Source organism: Megascapheus bottae, chromosome 27, assembly GCF_031878675.1.
Source record: "Megascapheus bottae isolate mThoBot1 chromosome 27, mThoBot2.hap1, whole genome shotgun sequence".
Taxonomy (NCBI): domain Eukaryota; kingdom Metazoa; phylum Chordata; class Mammalia; order Rodentia; family Geomyidae; genus Megascapheus; species Megascapheus bottae.
In genome coordinates this window covers 14,398,276-14,411,510 of record NC_143535.1, presented here as the reverse complement: position 1 = coordinate 14,411,510, position 13,235 = coordinate 14,398,276, and the positions used below count along the sequence as shown (strand labels likewise).

Genomic DNA, 13,235 nt, shown 5'->3' with positions numbered 1-13,235 from the left:
AAATTTATCCATCCATAGGAAGAAGGATGGTCGGACAACCTCAAGGGGCACATGTGGTTTACTCTGACCAGAACCCCTTCCTGTGGCCTTTCTCCCATCTCTTCTGCTGCTTCTCTTCTGTCCTCCTTCAGTCCTCTGGGTCCTGAGTAGATTTTATTGGCATAATTTATCTTGATTTTCATAGCATTCCCATCCCTGGATGGGAAGCCCCTCCTAGACAGTCACCCAGGACCTAGCACAGTACATACGAGCTAGCATCCCCAAATGCCTGGCAACTGAATTCAAGCTGTGTGTCACCAGACACTAGTGGTTCAAACCTGTAATCCTAGCTACGTAGGAGACTGAGATCTTGAGGACAGAGGCAGTAAAGCCCATGAGACTGTGATCTCCAATGAACCACCAAAAACGCCAGATGCGGAACTGTGCCTCAAGTGGTAGAATATCAACCTTGAATGAAAAAACTAAGGACAGAGCCCAGGTCCTGCATTCAGGACCAGCATAGGATCAAGTGAACAGCAATGGAGTCTCAGTTCTATTCTCCTACAAAAGCAGAGTCTGAATCTCCATAGGTAAAATGGGAAGCATTTTAGTAAAATTGGTCCTGAGTGAGCAAAGCAGGAGCTAGGTTCTCTCTAGTGGGGTGGCTTAGTTAGTGATACCTAGGAAAGATAAGAGAACCCAGAGCTGAAGCCTAGGGTGAATGTGCAGAAACAGAGAGAATGGTTTTCTTCTTTCTTTCTTTCCTTCTTTCTTTCTCTCTCTCTCTTTCTTTCTCTCTTTCTCTCTCTCTTTCTCTCTCTCTCTTTCTTTCTCTCTCTCTTTCTCTCTTTCTTTCTTTCTTTCTTTCTGTTGGTTGCAGGGCTTGAACTCTGGGCCTGGGTGCTGTCCCTGAGCTTTTCAGCTCAAGGCTACTATCCTACCCCATTGAGCCACAGTGCTAGTTCTGGTTTTCTAGTGGATAATTGGAGATGAGTCTCATAGACTTTAGTGCCCAGGTTGGCTTTGAACTGTGATCCTCAGATCTCAGCCTCCTGATTAGTTAGGATTATAAGTGTGAGCCACTGCACCCAGCTGAGAGAATGGCTTTTTAAGGAGGGGGATGGAACCAACTAGTTCAAATCTTTCAAAGTTTGTTTGTTTTCAAGTTCTGCATGGTAGAAGCAACCTCCCTTGTTTTCTCCCTTCATTCCACCCCCACAGAGAAAACCCACATATAGAACTGGAAGGCCAAGCTAGGAATATACCCAAACCCCACAGGGCAAGCTGGAGAATTACAACAGAGCATCTGGGAGTGGGGCTGTCCATTGGAAAACAAAAATGTCTTCCACGTTGAGACACAAGACTGGATGATGAGTACACAGGGAAAACCATGAGCCAGAAGCTTACAACAAAGCTGGCAACCAGCCAGGATGCTGATCTGGAGGATCAAGTTTCAGAGGGGTGTTGCCCTTGCTCAAGCCAGGTTGGTGCTCAGGGTAGCTATTTCAGGCTAGGGGGTGGATTAAGATCAGATGGACCATGACGAATGTACACACACACACACACACACACCGATGCTTCCTTTCTTCTTCCTTCCTTACACTGTCTCCTGAGACTTGAGACTTGCCTCTTGCCATAAAAGTCTCTGGTTCCAGTTCCTTGGCAGCCCATGGGTCTCCTTCCTAGAGGAGCCCCACTTAGCGAGACGGGGGCTGAGTGGGCTCCAGGATGGGACAGCATAGGGCATTTCCTATTTGCTTCAACTTCACATTTAGATCACTCTTGTTCTCCCTTTGGCCGCCATTCATCTTTCTATTCTTTCGATCTCTGGGTTCTCAGTTATTACCTTCCTTTGCCTTGGTCCATGTCTCACTCTGTCTCTTCCTTTTGTTGCCCTTTACTGACAATAGTTTCTCTGTCTCCCAAATGTTGATTGTCTATTTCTGTCTTGTCCTTCCCTCTCCTCCCCTCCCTCCCCTCCCCTCCCCTCCCTTCCCTTCCCTTCCCTTCCTCCGATTTCCTTTTTTCTCTTTTGGTCTTCTCTTGTCTGTCCACTTGTCTGTCTCTCTTTCATGACAGTACTTCTTTCAACCAGTAGCTTGTAGCTACTGAGGACTCAAGACCTTTTGGGTACAGCTGGCATCTCGAGGGAAAGGATGAGAAGATTTTGAATAAAGAATAAGCCCATTTTAAGAGAATATTAGCATGCAGAAGGCTGGCAGCTGCCTTTTAGTTTTTAGATCAGAAATAAAGTGATTCGATGACTTCCAACAAAAAAATATCTTGTCCACTTGAAAAAAAAAAGTGTTATTCAGGAGAGACAAGTGAGACTGCTATGAAGAGTGTCCTTTACAGTTGCGTTGGAAGCTTGCTGCATCAGTGACTGGCCATCAGTTGAGAGAAAGGCCCGTTTTTTTTTTTTTTTTTTTTTTTTTTTGTGTGTGGTCTTGGGGTTTGAACTCAGGGCCTGATGCTTGCTAGGCAGGTACTCTATCACTTGAGCCTTGTTCTGTTCCCAGATGTGAAAGGTCCCTTCTGGACAGGGGTGGGGCTCCATGAGTACACTGACTTGTCACTGTCCTTGGAAGTGATTTGACCCTAAAGACAGCTGTGGCCAATGGGGGTATCTCCTTTTATTTATTTATTTATTTTTGTGGGTCCTGGGGCTTGAACTGTGGGCCTGGGTACTGTCCCTGAGTTCTTCAGCTCAAGGCTACCACTCTACTCTTGAGCCACAGCCCTCCTTCCCATTTTCTAGTGGTTAATTAGATAAGAGTCTCATGTTCTTTAGTGGCTGGGCTGGCTTTGAACCTTGATCCTCAGATCTCAGCCTCCTGCGTAGCTAGGGTTACAGGTGTGAGCCAATGTGTCCACCATGGAGATAGCTCTTGAACAGATAGGCCTGGGAGAATGATTGTGGCCCCTTAACTAATACGACTGGCTCAGGAAGGGAGGCTGAGAACGGCTCGAAGATTGCCTTGAATGTCAGGTAGGCAGATGTAAAAGCTCAGGATCTTTGAGCAGAATGGCCTGCACAGGGCTTCAGTGGGAGCCTAAGAGGTGAGTGGGTGTGGGTGGAGCAGGCTGAGCGAGGGCTAGGAAGACAGGAGGCTGCTTAGGAAGCTGCTGAAGCAGCCCATGTGTAATTACCTTATTTACCTCCTGAAGCCTGGATGCAGGAGGCAGGAGGGGTGGCAGTCAGAGGAAATGAAGGGGAGAGTTTAGATAATACTAAATAGGAACTACCTTCCTAGGTGTCCTTTCATCTCCTTTTCGGTGTCTTTGTCTGAATTTCTCTTTCCCTGTGGATCAGAGGCCTTTCTGCTGGGGATACCCTGGGCCTCAACCCCAATCTCAAGCAGAAATAGGAATCAAAAAGTTCTTCCTTCCTTTCCTCAAAGCACCTGAATGCTGCCATTTCCCCCAGGAGAGCTGGCTTTTCCCCTTGCATCACTCTGAGCCTGCATTACTTTTCTCTTCAAAACCTGTTCTTTCAGTGACCCTGTTTCCCATAGTCTCACTTATCAGCCCCACACCCTCAGCTCTGAGGGGCCACTGTGGCTGGGAAAGCCATCAGCTCCTCCTTCCTTCCCTGCTGCTACCTTGGTACATTCCCAACTCCAGAGCTCAAGGTAGAGTGAGAGAGCCCAGGAGGGGGAAATCCAGTGCCTCTCTAAGGACCTGATTATTTCCAAAGACTTGTGCTAATTTTCTGATATGATCCTCACATCTCTGGGAGGCACTAAATCCTCATTACTTTTCCTGACCGATGCATTCTAATTAGATCAACACTTAAAAAAAAAAATTCACAATAGCCACAGGATGGCTTTCCATCTCATTAACTCCTTACTTATTATTTTCATGAAAATTACTGATAAAAATGTGCATCTCCATTTGGTGAGGCCTCACAGCCTTCTCAGCTCCTATCTTCCATCTCTCCCGTCACCAGGGCTGCGCAGCGTCACCATGGTAACTCACAATAATAGAAACTAATAAATTACAAACGAGATGCTCGTTGAGCAATTATTGTCCTCTTTTATGCAAGTTTCTTGCTAATTTTGATCATAAGGGAAAGTACAATAAGACTCTGAAGGAATGAGTCTATTTCAAGAGAATATTAGCAAGCAGAAGCCTAGGCTCCTGTTTTTAGATCTGTAATAAAGTGACTTGGTGATTTCGAGCACTAGAATGAAGAAATAAAACTTCTCGCCCTCTGTCCTGTGAAGTATTCACTCTCAAGTGCCACAGAGATCCCACCAGGGTGCGTTTGATGAAGGGTGTCTCTGAAGATTGCTGCCACAATGTGCAAGGCATGGCTGGCCGTGTTCAGGTTATCCTGTCTCACTCCCTACCCTTAACCACTCTCCAGCCCCTTGCAGGTAAAAGTGAAAAGTGGCATGGCTTCCTAAGCAACCTTTACAGCCATTCATTCTCATGAAGTTTACTAGTATCCCACACCTCACTACCTAACAAGCAGGGCTACTGTGAACCTTCCAGGGTTCCCCAAATATATTGTTTGAACTCAGGAGCTCAATGAAAATGGTAACCCTATTAGGGTTTACACGGATGCTAGTGAGTGCGGGAAAAGTATTCAGGTCGCTTTCTCAGGTGGTAGGTTCTGGGGAAACATTCTGTCCTAGAGAGAAGTTCCATTCTTTTCCATATCTTGCAGACATCATTTCTTTCCCTCTCAGTTTCTAGGATGAAGACAGCAGTTGGAAAGGATGCATCTTGGAAGGGTGATGTGTGTGTGTGTATGTGTGTGTGTGTGTGTGTGTGTGTGTGTGTGTGTGTGTGTGTGTGTGTCAGAAGAAGGAGGGAAGCTGACATGCCATTTGTAGTGGCCCTGAAACTTAATAGGAGAGAGAGGTGTCAATGTCAAGGTAAGAAGCTAGAGAATTATCAGGGAGTCCCCATGTATGCTATCTCCATCTATTAGGTGGGCAGAATTTGGACAAAGACCACTTTCTCTAAAGCCTGCCTCTCAGGAAGTCACAGTTCACTATTCAAACCCTTGAGAGAAGCCAGGAGGATAAGTCTCATCCTTAGCTCATCCTCTAGGCAGCATTCCCTCTTCTTAATCCTGAGGATCATTTATTTTGTTGGGAAATCTTGGGCTGGGAAGTCAAGTATTTCTTGGGACATTCTCCCTCTGCTGTGATTTCTGTGGTTTTTCAATTCTAGGGAAAGCTGATGCTCCTGGAACTGGTGGCGGGACATGTAGATGAAAGGGACTGTGCTAGCCAGGTATGGAAGTGCACACCTGTAATCCCAGCCCTAGCCAGGCTGAGACAGGAAAAAGGAGAGTTGAAAGCCAGTTTGGGACTAGTAAAGGGATCCTATTTCAAAATTAATTAATTAATTGGAGGAGTTGATCCTGGCAAAAAGATCCAATGAGTTGAGTTGCCGAGGTCACACACCTGGCTTAGATCATACAAGGCAATCTGCATGTATTACCTGTGAGTGAAGGTTTATGGAGGGCTGGTTGGGGGAGTAGGGTCCCCCGAGGTCATTCCTGAGCAGGTTATCACTGTGCATCTTGGTTTTGAGGCAGGTGATATAACGGTTGCAAAAATCCTTGCAGAGTTCATTGACTTTCTCCAGCTCCAGCAGGTGGATCCTCAGAACCTGGATTGCCTTCACCATCTGGGGAGAGGGAGGAACGGTTATCCTAGATGTCCACCTCCCATTTCCCCTCCCCACCGGGACCCCCTGATCCCAACCACAGCCACCAGAGGAGTCTATATCCTGACTTCTGCTTGTGCTTTCTCATCCACATGATTTAAATTCTCCTTCCAGCCTCTTTGCTGATTATTCATTCGCTTGGAGCCCACGGTTATCACAGCTGTTTCTGGAGCAATTGTGCCATCCCGAGAACAGTGTTGAACTTAGAGATAGAAGGCCAGGTCTGAGCCTCTGGCCTCCCATTTATTATCTGAGTGACCTTGGGTGACTGGCTTAAGCTCTCTGTGCCTTAGTGTCTGACAAATGGGAATCATTATACCCTCCCAGATGACTTTACAGGTTCACTGAGGGGAGCATAGGAGAGGGTGTCCATGATGGCTCCCTCTAAAGTGTGAAGTACTGAGCAAGCAGAAGAACAATCGAGATCAGAGTTTCTTGTAAGGGCCTCAGAGGTCAGGGACTGTCTGTTCTTCAACTTGTATTCTGAGCACTTCATGTGATGTGGGCTGTCTGGTGGACCCTTCGCTGATACTTGCTGATGGACTGAATAATCCAGTATGCTTTAGCCAGGCACCAGATACCAGTGGTCTGTTCTCTGGGCCCTTTGGATCTGTGTGGCTGGGCCGCTGCGCTAACCCAGCAACAAGTGACTTTGGCAGGGATGCTTGCGCTTTACCACTGTCTTGAAAAGAAAGTAGGATGGAAGGTACGGGGAGCTGAGGATTAAAAAAAAAAAAAAAAAAAGCAAAAGGCCCTGAGTTTGGCCTAGTGGTAGAGCGCTCACCTAGCATGCACAAAGCCCGGGGTTCGATTCCTCAGTACCACACACACAGAAAAAGCCAGAAGTGGCACTGTGGCTCAAGTGGCAAGGTGCTAGTCTTGAGCAAAAAGTGACCAAGGACAGTGCTCAGGACCTGAGTTGAAGCCCAGGACTGACACCAAAAACAAACAAATTTTTTAAAAAATCCTCTTTGACCCAATCACCCTAAAAGAAGGATTTCTACAAATGTATAGTTTAATTACCTTCCTTCCTTCCTTCTTTACTTCCTCTGTCCTCTTTCTTCTCCCTCTCTCCCTCCCTCGCACCCTCCCTCCTTTTCCCTTTCTTTCTCTCTCTCTCTCTCTCTCTCTCTCTCTCTCTCTCTCTCTCTCTCCTTCCTTCCTTTCTTCCTTCCTTCCTTCCGTTTTCTTTTCTTCTTTCCCTCTTCAACATTGGAGACTGATCTCAGAGGTCTTATGCTTTGATTCACAGCTCTTTAGTCTTAATTTAATCTACTTTAAAACCTTGTTCCTACAGTTCTGTTTTCTGGGTTTTTTTCTTAGCTGACCAAATGGATTTTTCTAAATGTCAGTATTGTGTTCTTTATTGTCTTTCGTGGTCTGGGAGCTTTGAGAAGGCAGAGATGTCATTTAATTTGGCTACCGCGTTATCTGTAGTACCATTAAATTATTTGTTGAATGGGTGAAAGCAATTTTTTCAAATGATATATATTATTACATATGTGTGTCTTTCTTAACCAGTTATCTCTCGTTGGGCATTTAGATTATATCCAGTTCTTCAGTTTTCAAAGTAAGAGTTACAGAGAGGTTAGAAGTTGAATTCAGTAGTAGAACATTTGCTAGGTATGTATGCAGTCCCAGGATCAGTCTCTAGTACCACACAAGAAAAAATTATAGCAAGCCTTTCCTAAGTGTGAAGTCTTCCTCTCCCCTGGGTTTCATATTTCCCTAGTATAAATTTCCAGTACTGGTAGGGGGAAAATCTCTAAACATTCTTTTAGAGCATGATAAAGCCCAAATGCTTTTTAACAGGGGCTTGCTCAAGTGATCCTGAAGAATTAGACATGCAGAAACACAAACAAACAAAAGCAAAGGTCCGGGAACATAGCCTAATGGTAGAGTGCTTGCCTAGCACGCACAAAGCCCTGGGTTCAATTCCTCCGTACCACATTCTAAGAAAAAGCTGGAAGTGTTGCTGTGGCTCAAGTGGTGGGACACTAGCCTTGAGCAAAAAATGTCCAAAGACAGTGCCCAGGCCCTGAGTTCAAGCCCCAGGACCGGCAAAAAAAAAAAAAAAAAAAAAAAGGCAAGCAAAGTTAAGCTTTACATCTTCTATAAAGTTACCCAGTGTGAGTCAGTGACTTAAATGTAAGAAAATTATAATCCTTTTAGAAGAAAAACAAAACAAGAAAATCCTCAGATACTATTGCTCAACAAAGGAATCAGACTCAACACAAATAAAAGGGACTTCAGAAGGTAAAACATCAAATCTGGGTGCAGGTGGCTCACACCTGTAATCCTAGCTACTCAGGAGGCTGAGATCTGAGGATCTCAGTTCAAAGCCAGCCCAGGTACCAAAGTCTGTGAAACTCTTATCTCCAATTAACCACCAGAAAACTGGAAGGGTGCCGTGGCTCAAGTGCTGAAGAGTTCAGGGAGAGCGCCCAGGCTCAGTGTTCAAGTCCCACGACCAACCAAAAAAAAAAAAGAAAAAAGAAAAGAAAAGAAATGGAAACATCCTATTGTGAAAAGCCAGGTAGCAGTGGCTCATGCCTGTAATCCAAGCTACTCAGAAGGCTTAGAGCTGAAGATCACAGTTCAAAGCCATTCCAGAGAAGGAAAGTCTGTGAGGCTCTGAGGTCCAGTTAGTCAGCAAAACACCAGAAGTGGAGCTGTGGCTTAAATGGGAGGATGCCAGCTTTAAGTGAAAAACCTAAGGGACAGTGTTTAGGTCCAGAGTTCAAGCCTCAGCACCATACAAAAACAAAACTCTGTGAAGAGACTGAAAAAAACTATGGATTGGGATAGAATATTTACAATTCACATACTTGACAAAAGACCTGTATTTAGAATATATAAAGAACTCCCCAAAACTAAACTGCAAGATAACAAGCAACTTAATTAGAACAAGGGCAAAAAGGCAGGATCAGACATTCTATTGAGGCGATGTACAGATGGTAAATAAGCTTGTGAAAAGACGTTCAATGGCATCAGCCATTAGGGGAATGCAAATTAAAACCACAATGAGATATCATGGTGTACCCCAAAGTATAGTTACAATAAAAAATAATGCTAGCCCCAAACACTGGAGAGGAACTAGAATCTAGGTCATTCATACATTGCTGGTAGGAATGCAAAATGGCATGGCAATGGGAATGAAAAACAGTGTGGTAATTTCTTATAAAATTAAGCAACTGCTTACCACGTGACCCAGCCATTGCACTCATGTACATTTCTCCCAGATAAATAAAAATGGACACCCAATAAAACATGTCCATGTATTCACCAAGCACCCATACACGAATGTCCAAAGTAGCTTTACGTCTAGTAGACCAACAATAAAAATAACCCACATATAATTTAGCAAATGAAGACATGAAGTCACTATGCTAAATCCATACCATGGAATACAATTTAGAAAAAAAAGGCATAAACTAGTGATACATTCAACAACGTGAGTATATCTCAAGGTAATTAAGCTGAGAAAATAAAACTAGTCTAAAAGAGCCCTATAACAACTGCACAGCGCCATTTATATACCATTTCTGAAAGGACAAAAATCATAGAGATTGAGTATAGTGGCTGACAGGTGGCAAAGTGGAGGGGAAGGGGGAGTTAATGGGATGTTTGCACGAATCTAAATGTGATCAACTTGCATAGAACAAAGCACACTGATGTATACATATACAAGTATGTGTAAAACTGGTGGAATTTGAATAAGGTTGAAAATTAAAGTCGTTGTACAATTCAACATGTCAGTTTATAAGTACATGCATCCTGATTAATGTCACCTCTTGGTGGGCTATTCCTGTTGGTGAAAATTGTGCAATAGTTATGCCAGAAGGGAATCATGATCTCTCCTTATTAATTCTTACAACTGCATGTGAATTTATAATTATATCAGAATTAAAATAAAAAGATGTGGCGGAAGGCTTATTGCTTTTCTATATCTAGTTATGTTGATTCAGGCAATACATGGGGGCCTTTGTTTAATCCCACTCTCCCAGCATTTGTTAGCATCTTCATGCCTGTGGAAGAGCTCAGGCAGTATTTTAAAAAAGAAGCAAGGAAGGAAATCTCTCCCAGAGAATTTAGCTGCGAGGTGTGTATAGGGCAGTGTGGCTACAGCCGGGAGTCTCTTTCTTCTCTGAATCCTGTTGACATTTCAAGTTGAGAGCCCATATTCCCTAGGCTGGGTTTGTGGGCAAGGACTGAGATCCATTAATTAAGGAGTTTTGGAGTATTAAATTAGACTAATTGTGGAAATGGAGGAGTACTTCAAAGCGACAGCACACCAGCCTTGGGTGAAAAAGCCAAATGAGAGAGTGAGACCCTGAGTTCAAGCCCTGGTGTGGACATACAGACATACTGGACCCATTGTTACTCATAGGTGATAGGAATTGAGCCTGAATTGACTCACTTTACCCAGCCTCTGAGGATTCATGCAGCCAGAGAAAATGATGAGGTACAGTATGGATGAGTTGGAGAGAGGGAAGAGGGTGGGGTGGCTCAGTGTCAGGGAATGCGGGGTTCTAGCAAAACCAAACAGCCTTGGGGACACTAAAGATTTTGTTTTCTTTTTTCCAGTGCTGGTGATCCAACTCAAGACCCTTAAAAGCTTTGCAAGCACTCTACCACCAAATAAAATCTCTAGCCCTCCTGAGCTACATTTTAAAAGAATATTCTATTGATTCATTTATTTTAAAATCTTCTTGTCAAGTAATACACCCTCGTGCACGAATATATGCAGATATATTCACTCACAGAAAAGTGAGCAAACAACTTTATGTACTTACTTTAACTGCATGGCCAATACCTACTTATTAGAAAATTAGACAATATAGGTTAATTAAATGAAATAAAAAGTAAAATATGCCCAGAATGCTTTGACTGAATGCAAGACATGCGCAGTGTGTTTAAATTAGACCTTATGTGCAGTGGTCAAAGTGGACCTATCTTGGGTCTGACAAAGTGCAGCTGAAGGATTACTTTTTTATGGGCTAATAGAATTGGTTTAAAGATTTAATAAGGTAGAGTAAATCATAATGGTACTCTGAGGCAATGAATATGTACGACCTCTTCAATATTAGAGAAAAAGATGGCTAATATCATTCAATTGTGTGTAGGGGGTACACTGCTTATATAGCAGAAAGCCTATGGGGCTTACTGCCAGACAGGCTGGTTGCGAGGCCAGGCCCACTCGGTGCTCTTTGGGTGCCAGTAGGAAAATTCTATTATCTCTCTGAGTCTCGGTCTCTTCGTTTGTAAAATGAGGGTGGTAAGTATTTCTGACTCACGAGACTTAACAAGGGCTACCAGACGCCAATGTGAAAATGCTTTGTAAGTTTCAGGGAACCAAATAGATTTTCTTAAATAAATAAATACACACACACACACACACACACACATATCTTCTAATGTTTCATTGTTTTTTATTTTTTCTTTTGCCAGTCCTGGGCCTTGAACTCAGGGCCTGAGCACTGTCCTTAGGCTTTCTCAAGGCTAGAGCTCTACCACTTGAGCCACAGCACCATTTCTGGCTTTTTATTTGATGTATATGGTACTGAGGAATGAAACTTGGGTCTTTGTGCATGTTAGGCAAGCACTCTACCACTTGGCCAAACTCCCGGCCCTTCACTGGCTTTTTCTGTTGCTACTCTCTAGTCAATAATTCTTGCCCTCCCTTACCCTATATTTATATTAACACATCCTCTATCCTGTATGCTTAAGTTTTAGATTTTTGGCTCTCCCTAAGGACAAAATGATGCTGATTTATCTAACACTATTTCTTTTCTTCTGTTCTTTTTTGTCAGTCATGGGATTGGACTCGGCCTGGATGTTGTCCTTGAGCTCTTTTGCTCATGGCTAGTGCTCTGCTACTTTAAGCCATAGCATTACTTCCAGTTTCCTGGTGGTTAATTGGAGATAAGAGTGTCACAGACTTTCCTGATGGGGCAGGCTTTGAATTATGGTCCTCAGATCTCAGCTTCTTGAGTAGCTAGGATTACAGGTGTGAGCCACCAGTATCCAGATTATTTAACAATATTTCTAAATGACTTGGATCATATAAAATTATTCCACAGCAATAACAATGTTTCTTAATTTAATACCATCACCAGAAATAATGAATGTCTCCTTAATTTCTCTGCCAGGCTTCGATCTAGGTTTCAGGTTCTCTATCCCCTCCCCTTTTTGTTTCTTTGCATATTATTTTTTTTTATCCAGTTGCACAGAGGGTTAAAATTCCATCAGTAATGTTATGAGTACAATGCTTCTTGGGCAATGTCTTATCTCCTTCCCTTTCTAAATAAATATCCAGCCTTTCTCAGGTGCCAGTTGCTCATGACCCTAATTCTCACTACTCAGGAGGCTGAGATCTGAACATCACAGCTAGAAGCCAACTCAGTTAATGTCTCATCTCTAGTTAACCAGAAAAGCTGGCTTGAGTGACAGAGTACCAGCTCTGAGCTAAGGGACACTGTGCAGATCCTGAGTTCAAGCCCCAACACTAGTGCTCACGCACGCCCGTATGCACACAAATCTAGACTTCTAAGCGATCATCTTGAAAACAGCAAAGCAAGATGGAGCCCCAAATTTTCTTGACACAGCACTGTCTAAAAATCTATAGTCCCAGAAAAGGACCAAGAAAGGAACTTCTTATTTTCAATGAAATCACATGTTATGACATCTTCAATCTATTATTTGCAGTCTGAGCATTTTGAACAAGTTGCTTAAACTTTCATCTGTCCAATTCAGGAGGAGGATAATACCTAAACACTGAAGTGCTTGTGAAAATTTTAAAAGTTGGTATATACAAATGTTCTGGACATACAGTGGGGCACTCAGTATATGCTGATGCTTTTTGCCAAAGTGAACTCCCTCCACCTCCAAGTTCCTTTCTAAATGGCTGCTTCTTTCATACGATGTGGCCTCTTGGCTTGATAATAACTCCTTACCTTTACAAACGTTTGTACACATAGCACTTTACAATTTACAAAAGGCTTCTGTCTCCATGATCTTGTCTGTGTTTCATCACCACAGGGATACAAGCGTTGTCAATCACTCTTCTCGAGATTAGGAGATGGAGGCTCAGCGATTAGATAGCCTGCTCAGTTCCTTGCCAAGGGACTGAATTCCTCCCTCCCCACCCCATCCCCCTTCTGCAAATTGAGAAGGTAGACTATTCTCCCTCACTTGCAGGAGAAGGAGTTTATAAGCATACATTCCTTAATGTGCTCTGACATTTCCTGTGTGTCACTGGGGAAGCCAAGCTAAAATCTAATCAGGAATTTTCCCAGCCTGGGCAAGCTTGGCCTGACCCAGTTGGAAATGTGGGGTCACAAGGAGCAAGAGGAACATAAGGAACTGGAGGACTCTCAGAATGGGACGAAATGAACATTTTACAGAAACTTCCTGAGTCCCAAGGCCAATCAGATTGCTTGAGTCAAGAATCCAGAATTTGGAGAAGCAATAGAGAGTCCTGAGGACATAGCCTTAGAATTTTGTGAGTTAGATTCACTTGATTCAAGTCCTAGCTATGCAACTTATTGTCTAGAGAATCCTTGGCCTTT

At 43.5% G+C, this 13,235-nt stretch overlaps 1 protein-coding gene across 2 annotated transcripts in view; it reads right to left on the bottom strand.

The window, feature by feature from the left end:
• Positions 1–13,235, bottom strand: part of Pknox2 (PBX/knotted 1 homeobox 2) — a 245,572-nt gene that overhangs the window by 26,497 nt on the left and 205,840 nt on the right. For both annotated transcript variants that reach the window (XM_090319655.1, XM_090319656.1), the window contains one exon: positions 5,437–5,625. In XM_090319655.1, coding sequence (XP_090175781.1) covers positions 5,437–5,625 — 189 coding nt within the window. The remainder of the gene's footprint in view (positions 1–5,436; positions 5,626–13,235) is intronic.